Raw genomic sequence first — 13896 nt, forward strand, 5'->3', positions numbered from 1 at the left:
AGGAAGGAAAAAAAGAAGGACGGAAGGAGAGGACACAACTGTATTCATGATTCCACATGACACGGTGTAGGCATTGCGCCTACTTTAGCGATGAACCGAGAGCACCACGAGTTCCTTCTTGAGTATTGGCGTTTGTTTTGGCTTCCATCACGTCTTCGAGCGTCGGTGTTTTGGGGTTGAGTTTGAGTTTGAGTTCGGTTTGATTTGGTTTGGTCTATTATCGCGACGATACCCATGGGTCTGCATTCGTTGCATCGCTGTTGTTGTTGTTTTTTTGTTTCGTTTCCATAGCATTTGCAGAGTACGGAGACACGTTATGACATTATCAACTTTATCCAATTCCTCTCATGTGCTTCTTCATCACAAATTCCTCTACAGGCACTACTAATCAACCGTTCCCCACTGCGGCGGCCCTCCTTCAATTTGCCTCACCTCCTTCTGCCGCTTAACATTCCTCTCGTAGTGTTCTTCCTTCTCTTTCAGCATCCTCCTCTCCACATTAGCTCTATGCTCCAACTCCTGTTTTCGCTGCTCAATCATCTTACTCTCTGCCGCCATGGCCTCCCTGACTTTTCTCTCCTCTACACTTTGCCTCGCAGCAGCAGCATCGCGCTCTTGCTCTTGTAACAGATTATGCCACGCCACCCTTTCAGAACGCTTCATACGCTCCGCCTCTCTCACCCGCTGGACTTCAAATTCGTGCTTTTGCTGCTCCAAAGCAGTGTAGTGCTGTGTCGCTTTTGTCTGCAATACCAACTCCACATCTTGACTCTCACGCTTTCTTCTTAAAATGTCCTTGTGGCTGGTCTCTTCGATCGTGCGGCTGTGCTCAAACTTTTCCTTCTCGTGGCGTATGCTGAGTTCGTGTTCCTTTTGCTTATCGACGAGCTTGGCTATGGGAGGTGGGATGCCGGTGGCGCCGACGGGTTGAAGTGCCGATGAGGAGTAGTAGACTGGAAGACAAGCTTTGTCGCGCAGAAGGTCGAGGAGGGCTTGTTTAACGGGAGCGCGAGCAGGTGTGGCTACCAGGTCAACGTAAGAGTACGGAGAGTAGTGGAGACCTGAAGCTGGGTCGCAGTAGATGTGTGCTTCGTCGTTGAGATCTTGCCATATTTCTGTCTCTAACAAAGCTTCGGTGATGGGGAGGGCGCTGTAGGCATTGTCGAGCGCGAGGATGACAGCAGACTTTTCGTTGCGGGCCCTGAACTTGGGGTTCACGCGGTTGAGTAGCAGAAGACGCAGCAGCTGGCGAAGCTTTGAGCGATGTGCGGATGTGGAGACTGTTGATTTGAGGCATAGTTCCCCAAGGGCGTTCCTGCCGCCGTGAAGACGGGACGGGTAGTTTGGGTCATGTGCATGCTCCAATAGCACTCTCACGACTTCGACGTCAAGTTCTCTGGCCGCCTCGTGTAAGCTTCCATCATTTCCTAGCACACATGGCGCTAGTACTTTCACTGTGGCTTCCCCAGACAAACTACTACTAGCGTAGAACAGTGCGGATTTGTTCCAGGCATCCCGAAGATCCGCATCCGAACCCCGCACGACTAGTGCATTCACTACCTCATGACGTCCCTCGCGAGCGGCGAGCATCAACGCCGTAGTCTCCGAGATAGGGGAAACTCGGGTAACGGATGCTCCAGCTTCCAGAAGCGCGGAGATAATGGCGTCCGAAACGCGCTTCTGTGGTTGTGCTAGTGCCCACAAGAGTGCGGAGACAGATTCCGGTCCGCTGGACGAATGGAGAACCATGGGGATGGTAATCTCCGGGTCTAAGCCGTTTGTCAACAATAGCGTGATGAGTCCACTATTGCGCGGGTACACAGTCATGGCGGTGATGAGAACCGGTGGCTTGTTATACCCGACACCGAGATCTTCAAGTGTGCAGCCGTGATCGGAGCATGATTGTATTGCGGCAACGACTACCTCGTCTTGAAGCTTGGAACTCAACAAGGCTGGAACGACGATGTTGAAATTGGGGTTGTGACGCATAAGCTTCTCAAAGATGATGTGGCTGTGCTTTTGTGCTGCAAAGATGAAGCATGCCCCATCCGATGTGTTGACATCGGCGACGTTTTGGAGTAGCAAATCTACCCATGCCTCCGTATACTTACTATCGTAACTGTTGCTAAGGACCGATCGCAGAGCAGAGTCGATAGCATATTGTTCAACTCCACGAACCAGTAATTCTTGTGCCATCTCACCAATATTCTCCTTGTTTCCATCTAGTGATAACTTATCGTCGGTGAACAACGTACGGAATGATCTCGTGACACTAGATCGTGATGGTTGGTGATGTCCACTGAGTAATAATGCCATTAGCGAGCTGTTTCCTGAAGCTACCGCAACACTCAACGCCTCGCCATCGTTATGACTCACAGATGCTCCTTGTCCCAACAGCAACTTAGTACTGGTAGTGTCGTTTGTCGTAATGGCCTGTCGCGTCTCCACTGCAAGAGCCTGATCCAGTGAGTCTTGTGGTACTCCCAATTTCAGAAGAGCACTGAGTATCGGTGCTTTCTTCTGCGGATCCTGAAGTGCCGTAGTGTACTTGAAAGCTGTGCTCAGCAGTCTAGGGCTCGCAGTAAGGAGCCGCTCGATGATGTCGATGTTGTCAGGGCCGCTATTGATGGCAATTTGCAAAGCTTGACTTGCTGGCTCCTCCTCAATTCCGTGACTAAGGAGTAAGTCGATAATCTCGAGTGTCTTTAAATGTCGGCCAGACTGCGAGTCGAAAGCTAGAGGTAGGACTGCCGAAGTGGAAGAAGAATCAGGTCTGGCATTGCAAAGCAAACGCAGCAGAGACATGTCGACTTGCACGGCTGCTAACGACAAAGCCCTATTGTCAACGTTTGCTCCTCTTCGAACAAGGTCTGTTATCAGAGCTCCATCCCGCCCGGCCGAAGTATCTGCGATAGCATCGACTAAAGCCTGATCAACGCCGGGGCCACGTGCACCGTACTCGAGCAGTAGTCGTGCAATTTCTCGTCGCTCAGATATCGGGATTTCATCAGTGTGGAAGAGAAGCGGAAACAGACTCGCCAAGGTTTCAGGTGGAGGACGAGCATTGAGAAGGGACCGAAGGCTTCGAATGTCTCTGTTGACCACTGCAAAGTGAAGGGCACTGTTGCCGCTCGAATCGACTGGCGCTCCTGCACTGAGAAGTAGATCTATCAACTGAGTATCTCTCTCCTTGGTGGCCTGTGTAAGTAAGGGGCCGAGAGGAGGACCTGTTGCGCCTCTCTTTAGCAAGGCATCGACTACACGAAGTCTATCTGGCTGTGGGGCGTTGGTTGGCAATACAGACAGTGCTGCTGTTGCATGCTGGGGAGCGATGTTAGTCTGGAGGATGACATCTACCAGGCTCCAGTTTGAGTTCTCTATAGCCTCTCTTAAACACTCAGCGCCATTGATTGTCGTCGGTACGCCATAACTGACCATCATCTTCGCACCAGCAGAGTCGTTGCCTCTCGCCAAACAGATAAGAAAGTCTGGCAGACCACGACTATCGGGGGGCAGTCCACAGCAGAACAAGAGTTGCAGGAACTGTAGCGTTGCCTGACGTGTTGGCAACCTCACGGTCGTGTCCAGCGCATGCTGCAGATTTGGTCCGTTGAGAGGTATCGGCCCAGCAACCAGAGCGATAGCTATCTTGTAGGCTTGTCTCCCGATGGCCATGTTCAGAGCGCTTGCTGAGTCGAAATTCGGATCAGCGCCATACGCAACCAGTAGCGATATGGTGGCATCTGAGCCTTGCTGGACCGCAGCAGGCAAGCATGACGAGATTATCTGAGGACGAAGTGGCTTCGGTGCTCGCAACAAGAGCTTGACGAAGTTCAGGTCGTTGGATCGCACTGCATTCGCTAGAGCATTGGGGAAGTTGTTCAGGTCCGCTCCATGGCGTAATAGTAGACCCACACTTTCTTGATCGTTGGCCGTGAGAGCGGCTTTCAGTCCTTCATCCAGAGTTTGTTGGTCCGCACCGGAGCTAGCGAGGATGTTGACACCATCGGCTTTCCTCAGGCTTGCAGCCTGCTGTAAGACCGTACTACGGCGCCGCAATGCTGTATTGGCCTGGTTGCTTGATCTTCTCTTCTTGTCAATTGACTCAATGACATTGACCTTTGCGCCCAGAGTGAGGAAAGCTTGAATCAAGCCGGGGCCTGTCGTTGGACTGCGAATGACGGCGGATAAAGCTTGGTCAAGCTCCTCTTGCGAGAACTGCCCTGCATCTTGTCCTTTATCCTTCTCTTTCGAGCTCTTGAAGATGCTTTTCAGCACATTCTTGCTTTCTGGATTTTTGGCTCTCCGATCCAGTAGAATACTTCGGGCCTGGGAGATGTCCTCCTCACTGACTGAGACCGCCGGCTGTGTTGGGGCCGGGAGAACTGCTTGGCGCTGGTCGACGGGTATGACGCCAGCGTTCCGGATAAGATCCTTCAGGCTGACTCTTCGCTCCATGATAGCCTCTGGGATGATCAGAATACTATGCCTATTGAACTGAGGCAGCGTATTTCTAAACAGTAACTACATGAAGGCGTTGCGTAGTGCACACACGTGTAGGCTGAGGCGGAGCTATGGAAAGAGCAAGGCGCTAGCTCGATCCGATCGCGACGAACTCAGGGCCGACGATTACGCCCGTCGTATTTTAATTCGGACCATTACGACGCGATTCTCCGAATCGCCAGCAACGCCAATAGATCCCACATTGCATTTTACCGCTCTTTCGAGGTCTGCCACAATCGTCATGTACGACACGGACCAATGTCTTTCGTACCACTCCGCATTTTGCCACAAGTGCCCACTAACCTTGGAAACCTAAGGAGAGGCCATCTCACGGTCTCGAACCTGGATATGCAGGTTGACATCGTGATGACCTTGCACTAATGCGGGACAACTCCTCACTCATACACCGGTCTGGGGTTTCTCTTACGTTCGATGTCTGGGGAAACGGGCGATGACATCCTGCCTGCAGGCAGCGAGCGGCACAAGTGAATACCAACACCCGAAAAAAGCATCATAGTCCTACTTGATGACTGAGGCATAGTTAGGCGACGGTCGTGACTGTTTCAGTGTGATCGCAGACGAACTGTATGTTTCTTACCCACTTCGGCCCGTCAGCTTCTTCCCGCGTTTCAGGCTTTGTGGCAGGTCCTGCAGGTACCCAGGTACTGTTTCAGCATCATTATCTACCTTCCCTTGATCGGATTTCCCTGTAGCTACGCCGCAGTATCAGGGTGAGATTGCGGCTCTTTTCAGGCGCGCGTTCCAACAAAGCTAGCGTTTCTATCGCCTGAGGCTCAACAACGGAGGATCGAGTCACGTAATCCGACACTCGTAAGACGGATCTCGCAGCATGTCACTATCTTCTGCAACTCGTCTATCGTTGATTGAGTTACCAGATCTTACAAAGTGTTTTAGCAGCTTGGCCAGCACCGATGGACCCACGGGTTGCCCGTCTGTGCGAACGTTGCAACCGCTCTTTTACCGCAAGGCTGGGTTGCTCGTTTCAACTGTCCGTCAATCATTCTGACTCGCGACACATGTCCTTACGCGAGACCTCCCTCCCGCCTCATAGCACGGCAACTGCAACCGTCCATCCATGACCCTACGTATTCGGATCCTGTCGAAACACCAACATCGACCTAAACAGCACCTCAAACGTTGCAACACCTGGTCACCCACGTTCGTAATCTAAATCCATGTAGAAGCTACCAGAGTAGGTCCGAGGAAAGACAGCCAAAGACAGTATATATAGGTCGAGACTTCTTTATCCTACTCGAAGTATAGCAAGCAAAATCATTCGGCTAATACCAAAAGACCTTCTTTTCTCATTCTCCATTCGTTTCTTCGGGCTCTGGTAGCTCTACATTCGTTCTTGTTTACACTAATCTTAACACTCAACGCCTTCTTTCTTATCCACAAGTCCAGGATACACAAAAGTCTTTCAGTTACCAAAAGCATTCGGCATCAACACGCCATCAACATGCGCACTTCAATCTTCATCACAGTCTTCGCGCTCATTCCACTTGCTATGACAGCACCTTCCCGTCGCCCACCATTCTATCCTCGTCAGAACTGTGACAATGGTACCGCCGACACAACTACTCCTGTAGAGCCCGCGGAATCCACTGCCCCCATCTGCGATCTCAGTGGCGTCGAACAACCGGCCTCCGGCCTTCCACCACCAACAGCCGACATGTCCCTTGTCCTCATCGCTCTTGGCCATGGTACACAAAACTACACCTGCAGCAACGCCACAGCCGTTCCCTCCTCGATCGGTGCCGTAGCCCAACTGTTCAACGCCTCCTGCGAACTCTCTTCCAACCCCACTGCCAGTACCGCCTCTCTAGGCTCCATCGAAGAGACCGCGTCTATCGGTGCACACTTTTTCCTTGACAACACTACACCTGATTTCGACATCTTCGGCCTCGGTAACACGGTGGCTAAGAAGATCGATGATGCACCTGCGCCTGATGCGACCAAGGATGTAAAGTGGTTGAGGCTCGAAGCACAAGGTACCTCGAGCAGCGATGTCAAGATGGTGTACCGTCTCAACACCGTCGGCGGAATGGCTCCCGCCACATGTGCTGGTATGGCGCCTGGACAGGTGGTTACTGTGGATTACGAAGCACAGTACTGGGTCTACACTTAGAGTTTCACATCTCTAGGATGGGGTAGGTTAAGGAGCTGAGCTCTTTTGATGTTCTGCGAGAGGATTGTCATGGATGGACGGTGTTACGTTTCGTTTGACTAGCACGGAAGTGGAGGATGACTGTTGTTCGGTTTCTTTCTTGTTATTTCTTTATACTCACATCACTTTGGGGACGAGACGGATTTCTTTATGATTATGTATGATACCAGAATAGCTCAATGCAAACGCCATGTCGGTCAGGAGAATACTCCACATGTCGCTACGACCATAACTTCAACACATAGGTCGGGACACCTCACTCCATGTCGCTCGTGTATTTTCAGTCCAAAAATGCTGTGTTCACATGACACAATTACATCGTATATATTGCGTTGATCCGGTTAGTGAATCTGCCCAACATCTACCACCATTAAACTTTCGAGTAGATGAATCCCAACTGATCGACCTCATCACCCGAACGACCAAGGAAGCCAACAATACTGCGATCGGTTCCAGCAGTCCTCGTTACACAGTCGTCCGTCTTGACACCAGTCTGCACTGTCTTCCCAGCGCTAGTAGTAAGTTGCGCAAAGAAGATCCTGGTCTTACCGTTCTTCTGACCTTGACACAGCTGCGCAGAAGTAAGCGTCTCTCCATTAGCCAAATTCAAGGTAGTCGCCGTGCCACCAGTCCCACCATGCGAAAGCGTCTGTCCTGAAGCAAGAGTCACGGAAACCGCATCAACGCGCTCCGAACCGCGGAGCGTAATGGAAGAAACTTTTGGGCTGGCGAGACCAGCAACAGTGATCAAGTCATTGTACCACGTACCTTCCTCGCCGCCAAAGACATCGGAGACGCTGATGCGGTCGACCAGGCTCCAAGAGAAGTCCACGAGCACACCGTTATGGTCACTCAGTAGATCGCCGTTCTCCTGCAGGAACATGTGGCCTGCGTAGTCGAACTTCTTCGCCGTGAGCGTCAGAGCAGAAGATCCACGGTACCAGGTTTTGTCGACGATTTCGCACGTGTTGGTAGTAGAAGGGTTCGAGCAGATAAGAGCATCGGCGCCCTTTGCGGGTGCGACGCCATTACGGACGAGTTGCAGCCAAACGTCTGTCATACCATTCTCGGTCTTGAAGACGTCGGGGATATCGTCGGTGCGCGTGTACCGCGAGTTTGAGTCGCCGAAGACGACCACGGCGTTGCCGATTGAATTGGTCTTGATGTAGTCGGAAACCTGGCGGAGGTTGGCTGCACGAGCCTTGTTGTCTGCGGCTGTGGTGCTGAGCAGAAATCAGTTGGCGATGTAGAGATAGAGAAGAGTAAGGAGGACTTACCCGGCGTCGGCGTGTAGGTTGTACATGTCCACTACTGCGCCTTCAGTGAGCTTAACACGCATGAACGTGAAGCCCTTTGGTGTGAGACAATCCGCACTACTGTTCAAGAGACGTTTTGTTAGTGCCGTGCTTTTACCATATCGTTCTCCTGGTTCGGTTCAACTTGACTTACTCAAAAGTACTGCATGTGTTCCACTTGACTCTCTGGAAGCCTGTAAAAGGATAGTTGCTCAGAGTGTTCAGGCCGCTGCCAAAGGGTACTCCCCCGCTAGTAGCCGTCCTGTACGGGTGGTCGTCGTTCGCATAGAGGGTAGCATGGTAGTTGAAGTCCTCTTGAACGTTGATAACGGAGATGTCGTATTTGGAAAACAGCTGCCCAATGCGAGCGGTGTTGGTCTCCTTGTCTCCAGGAACGTCGTTGCCGTTCAAGAGAGCGGGTAAACCAGCGACATTGAAGGTAAGAGTATTGAACGTTCCAGAGGTTTGGGCAATGGCCAGAGGAAGTAGAGAGGAGAAAGCACAGACGGAGGTAAGAATGGAATACATCTTGAGCTGTACTGAGAACCAGTCAACTGGATCGCGTAGACTAATCCAACTTTATGTCAATGTACTCTTGCTCTTAAGTATACAAAGACCTTGATGTTTGTTGCAGTGACTCGCAGGTGTGGTGCTAGATAGGTTATGTTACCTTAGACGTCATGGCGAATGATAGGTCAGAGGGGTAGCATGTGTGTTTACATGCTGCGCAGTGCACGTATTGCTGCAGGCACTGATCTCGGAGGTTTGCCGTTGCAGGAAGGACCAATAGATTAAAGATCTCGTGTTGGTTAGCGTGCCCGAGATCAATGCGAAATCAGCCGGGATCCCTGTGCACGTGCGATGGGAATAGACGTTCGGTGGCAGGTTACTCGAGTCTGTTTGAGGGTACTCAGGAGCGTAGGATATAATCATAGAAGCGTGTGCGATTCTTGCGGTACATTTGGCACAGTACTGCTATTCACAATTATAGTTTTGCTGCACCGCGAATCTTGACCCACAATCCTTCCACTTTGAGTAACGGCTTGCCCTGTCGATCCCTCATAGTAGCTTTGATCCTCATCTTGGTGCCTTTGTCTTCAAGTACGTCCGTCTCAATGCCGACAACACCTGGGCAAAGCACCGGCGCCAGAAGCTTTACATTCATTGTTGCCGTCGTTAAACGGCCCTTGAGCACCTCTTGTGCCGACTTGCCATCGTGAAGCTGTAACCTCCAATAGTCTTCCCCAACTTTCATAAAGCCAAGACCGTTTTCAAGCACCGTATTGGCGACAAGGATGTGTAGCATTGCTTCGTGCATGAGCGTCAATAGTGCGCCACCGTGGCAGATGCCAGGGAAGCCGTTCAAGCCGGTACCGTACTTGATCAGAGATATGGACTTGGTGACTTTCGCGCCAGGCTTAGGCTTTTTGTAAAGCTCAAGCCAGTGCCGGACGTCATTGTTCGCACGCATCGTATCGCGGCAAAATCGGTCCGTATCTTCACTTGGTTCGTTTGAGATGTTCAGATGTTGCCGTCATGGTGTAAAGATGATAGACAACGCGCAGTGTTGGTATTGAACCAGACGTAGCACTTTCTTCGTTTTTATCTTTATCCTCATCTTCATTTTCGTTTTTGTAGAAGTGTGCGGTTAGTATTTGATCAAGTGCTGATGCGCGTCTTTCTGTAAAAGGTATGTTGCTGGTGCTAGTTTTCCCGTAATGGCTGCTGGTGAGATCGTGGCAACGTTTGTGTACAGAAGGGCTGCCAGATTGACAGGAGGCGTCAGTAGCCGGGATGGGTGTTGTTAGTCATGCTGATAACTTTGGGGTTTGTGCGACGTTGTGAAGTAAGCAATTCTAAAGGCGTAACAAGGCAGCGTCGGCGGTATAAGGGTCGCTGTAGCTAGGTAGGGACATTGCCTTCTAACGTCCCGTAACTCTATCATCTTGTTTCCCCACCAGACAACTCTCCTCCAGCCTTTTATTATGAGCGAATGCGCTCTTCCATACTGGACTGGTATGTATGCAAAGGTACTTAACATCGTGATCGTGTAGTAGACAGCAACTGCGCCACAATGCACTCTGGAGTTATTCGATCGCGTATAGAAGACATGGAAAGGTTTGACTCTTTGTATAGAGAGGCAGGAAACCCAGGACGAATGCAGAGGACCATGGTCCCGGTCACGAAATTGAACGTGGCAGAGTACAAATATCATTGTGAATAATAGAAGCCTGCTTGTCTTGCCTTGTTTCGTCAAGAGCGCGAATGCCACTACGATCTTGTATCTTAACGTTCGTTTTGATTGTACGAGGAGAAGTAGCAACATGTGGGGTTGCGCCTCCCGGCTTCGGAATGGCGCCAAGCCCCATAGAGCGGAAGTGCAGGTGCGGCGAGGAAAAAAATTGTTTATCATGCTGCCCCTTCCCCACTAGAGCGCTCCTACTTTCCAATAACCATGAGCCCGAACGCCATCGCCAGCTGGGACAACAATCCCGCGACGACGCTACGCAGACGACGACGACGCCCACATTGAGCATATTACTGCCGGAGTAGATGGACTGCTGCTGCATTTAGTGCCCAACGGCCATAGTATTACTTCTCCTTCTTCTACGATACCCCCTCTTTAGTGAGGTCTGCGAAAAACTTCAGGGTACGTTACTATCACTCTTCTCTTACCCACCCACCGTCCCTATGATGATCTTGTCATATTATAAAGATGTTAGACTTGCGATTCCTAATGAGCGCACAACGACTTCCTGAGAGACTACCCCACTCACAAGCATTCCGCGTCTTCCGAATTGTTACCGTGAACTGACGCGTCTTATTAGCATATAAAACCCAGTATCTGCTCCAAAGCCCCTCAGACCCCACCATCACGTCGAAATGTGCGGTATCATTGCTGTGATCCACGGTGATCCCAAGTCGCAATCGGCTTCGGTCGAGGTGCACGATGCTCTCTACCTTCTCCAACATCGCGGGCAAGATGCTGCCGGAATAGTCAGCTGCAGTGCCGGTGGTCGCTTCCACCAGTGCAAGGGCAACGGTATGGCCTCCAAGGTCTTCCAAGACGGCGCCCGCGTGTCCGACCTTCCCGGCTTCATGGGCCTTGGCCACCTGCGATACCCCACCGCCGGCAGCAGTGCGAATGCTGAAGCTCAGCCCTTCTACGTCAACAGCCCGTACGGTATCTGTATGACTCACAACGGCAATCTCATCAATGCCCCTGCGCTGCGCCAGCGACTTGATCACGAGGCCCACAGGCACATCAACACCGAGAGCGACAGCGAGCTCATGCTCAACATCTTTGCCGATGAGCTCAACGAGACGGGCAAGGCGCGTATCAACGCTGACGATTGCTTCAAGGCGCTAGAGAGGATGTACACGCTGTGTACTGGTGGATGGGCCTGCACGGCCATGCTTGCTGGTACGTTGACGAGATGCCATATATTATGACTGTACAGGCGCTGACATTTGCCCCAGGTTTCGGTCTCATCGGTTTCCGTGATCCCTACGGTATTCGCCCTATGGTGCTAGGTTCTCGCAAGTCGCAGGACGGCAAGAGCATGGACTACATGATGGCATCCGAGAGCGTGGCGCTGGTCCAGTGTGGCTACAAGGACTTCTCCGACATCCTCCCTGGTCAAGCCGTTATCATCGAGAAGGGCAAAGAGCCAGTCTTCAGGCAAGTCGCCAAGCAAGAGGCGTATACTCCGGATATCTTCGAGTACGTTTACTTCGCCCGTCCTGACTCCGTCATCGACGGTATCGACGTAGATGAGAGTCGACGCAACATGGGGTTCACCCTTGCCGAGACTATCAAGAAGCAGTTGGGTCCCAAGACCATGGCCGAGATCGACGTGGTTATGCCAATTCCCGAGACTTCCATCACTTCTGCTCTGTGCGTTGCTGAGGCACTTGAGAAACCATACGTACAGGGTTTCGTGAAGAACCGCTACATCTTCCGCACATTCATCATGCCATCGCAACAACTACGACAGAAGGGCGTCCGCGCGAAGCTAAATCCTATGAAGAAGAAGTTCGAGGGCAAAAATGTCTTGCTGGTAGACGACTCTATCGTCCGGGGTACCACCTCTCGCGAGATCGTCCTGATGGCGCGGGAAGCGGGAGCTAAGAAGGTCTACTTCACCTCCTGTGCGCCCCCTATCACATATGCACACATCTATGGTATCGATCTGGCCTCGTCCTCGGAGCTTATTGCGCACCACCGCGACTCAGCAGCGATTGCTAAGCACATTGGTGCTGACGATGTCGTTTACCAGAACCTCGAGGATCTACAGAGCGCTTGTGCAAGCCTCTCCCCTCGAGACCCTGCGACCCAAAAGTTTGAAGTTGGTGTTTTCTGCGGAAAATATGTCACACCGGTTGACGCTGGCTATTTCGAGCATCTCGAGAGAATCCGTGGGGAGAGTCGTAAACAGAAAGTCATGGAGAAGGCACGAGAGGCCGTTGTACACGGTACAGCCAATCCTCAGCAGGTGCGCATGGCTGCCAAAGGTGTTGTAAGTTGAACGTCTGAGTACTGTCTAGAAAACCCCTTGTGACTAACGCATATTACAACAGGAGGTCGATCAACATGGCAACGTCATTCCATCGGATGGGAATGGAGAACCCGATTGGCAACCGGCCAACGGTGTCAGCCAGACCTCCACGAGTGACGCCCTGGCTAACGGTAACGGGGAAGAGCGACGTGTTACCAGCAGCCAGGACATCAGCTTACACAACATGAACGATTTCAATTAAGCAGCTGCTCAACAGTGTGAGCGCATGTCTATGCCGCTCTGAACACATTCGAGGGTTTTTGCTTTAGACGATGATTATACACACGTACCATTGAAAAGTTACGAAAGACATGACCAGGATACAGCAGAGGACTGCTTAGGCGTAAGGGAGGGCTTTGTGTTTTTCACAAGATTTCCCGATGTAGACTTCGAGTACTCGGTGCCCTCAAATTTGGGTTTCTGCCGAGATGGAGCACGCGCATTGCTTATGCTCTCTCGCTCCAGGACATCAATCCAACAGTTGTTTGCATAAGCCTTTTGATCAGGCATGTCAGCCGGGTCCTTCCGTTCCATTGGTGCATACGTTCGTGTCATACTAGCACCAACACATTGTAGTATCCATGCACGTTTTTCTTACCGGCTGCATTGCATTGTAAGTCGCGCATGCATGTGGTGTCTCAAATAACACCACATATCACGTGCTTGTCGACCTAGCCTCGAGAGCCCCCCGCCACGCGCAAAATGTCTCAGTCTCACAGCTTCGTCAAAGGAAACGAGCAGATGACGAACGGCTTCTTACACACAACGCTCAACTGAATACTAAGATGAGGTATATAGAGATCTTGTCCAAAGATAGGCCCTTATATCACACTTGACCCCGCTCAGCCACGGTACGCTAATGCATTCATCTTCTAGAGAGAAGGATTGCTTTGCGGACCGGTCTCTGCAGCAGCGGCCCGAAGGCTGCCATGTTCCCCGTTGTCAGCCACATCGACAAAGATCACTTCCGTCGATCTGTAAAGTGAGGACTCTATAGGCCAGCAGATTCCACATCGCCACCCTCAACGATCACATTGGTGGATATTGCGCTTACAACTTCAAAGCCACGGCGTCAGGTGCGCGAGCAAATTTCCCCATATACTCATCAAACTACATCTTTCCGGATGACATCCCGCGGCGAGGCATATTCTGGTCAGATTTAGCCACTCGAATATCACGCCCATCAATTATGATGATGAATCTGCTTCGTATCCTCTACACCGCAACAAGCCACGACAAATTTTATCGAAAGCCTCCAACGCGAGGAGGCAGCGGAGAAGACCGAGGACATTGGAAAATGAGGGTATAAAGACCCCAGGAAAGGGCGTGATGAAAAGGACCACTACGACAG

General features: G+C 51.4%; 5 protein-coding genes across 5 annotated transcripts; 2 read left to right on the forward strand and 3 right to left on the reverse strand.

Moving 5' to 3' along the window:
- Positions 1 to 384: 384 nt before the first annotated feature.
- ALTATR162_LOCUS3992 (uncharacterized protein) lies at positions 385 to 4458 on the reverse strand (the record flags this gene model as incomplete). Its single annotated transcript, XM_043311602.1, has 1 exon — positions 385 to 4458. One exon carries the CDS (start codon positions 4456 to 4458, stop codon positions 385 to 387), a length of 4074 nt encoding a protein of 1357 aa, XP_043167537.1.
- A 1525-nt stretch (positions 4459 to 5983) lies between these two features.
- Positions 5984 to 6652, forward strand: ALTATR162_LOCUS3993 (uncharacterized protein; the record flags this gene model as incomplete). The annotated part of the gene is made up of 1 exon (XM_043311603.1): positions 5984 to 6652. The coding sequence occupies one exon, from the start codon at positions 5984 to 5986 to the stop codon at positions 6650 to 6652; it is 669 nt and encodes a 222-aa protein (XP_043167538.1).
- Positions 6653 to 7061: 409 nt separating this feature from the next.
- On the reverse strand, positions 7062 to 8514 carry ALTATR162_LOCUS3994 (uncharacterized protein; the record flags this gene model as incomplete). Its single annotated transcript, XM_043311604.1, has 3 exons — positions 7062 to 7914; positions 7969 to 8067; positions 8141 to 8514. 3 exons carry the CDS (start codon positions 8512 to 8514, stop codon positions 7062 to 7064), a joined length of 1326 nt encoding a protein of 441 aa, XP_043167539.1.
- A 457-nt stretch (positions 8515 to 8971) lies between these two features.
- Positions 8972 to 9457, reverse strand: ALTATR162_LOCUS3995 (uncharacterized protein; the record flags this gene model as incomplete). Its single annotated transcript, XM_043311605.1, has 1 exon — positions 8972 to 9457. One exon carries the CDS (start codon positions 9455 to 9457, stop codon positions 8972 to 8974), a length of 486 nt encoding a protein of 161 aa, XP_043167540.1.
- Positions 9458 to 10869: 1412 nt separating this feature from the next.
- ALTATR162_LOCUS3996 (uncharacterized protein) lies at positions 10870 to 12747 on the forward strand (the record flags this gene model as incomplete). The annotated part of the gene is made up of 3 exons (XM_043311606.1): positions 10870 to 11410; positions 11467 to 12506; positions 12568 to 12747. The coding sequence occupies 3 exons, from the start codon at positions 10870 to 10872 to the stop codon at positions 12745 to 12747; spliced, it is 1761 nt and encodes a 586-aa protein (XP_043167541.1).
- Positions 12748 to 13896: the final 1149 nt, after the last annotated feature.

The sequence above is a fragment of the Alternaria atra genome, assembly GCF_907166805.1.
Source record: "Alternaria atra isolate CS162 genome assembly, contig: 23, whole genome shotgun sequence".
Taxonomy (NCBI): domain Eukaryota; kingdom Fungi; phylum Ascomycota; class Dothideomycetes; order Pleosporales; family Pleosporaceae; genus Alternaria; species Alternaria atra.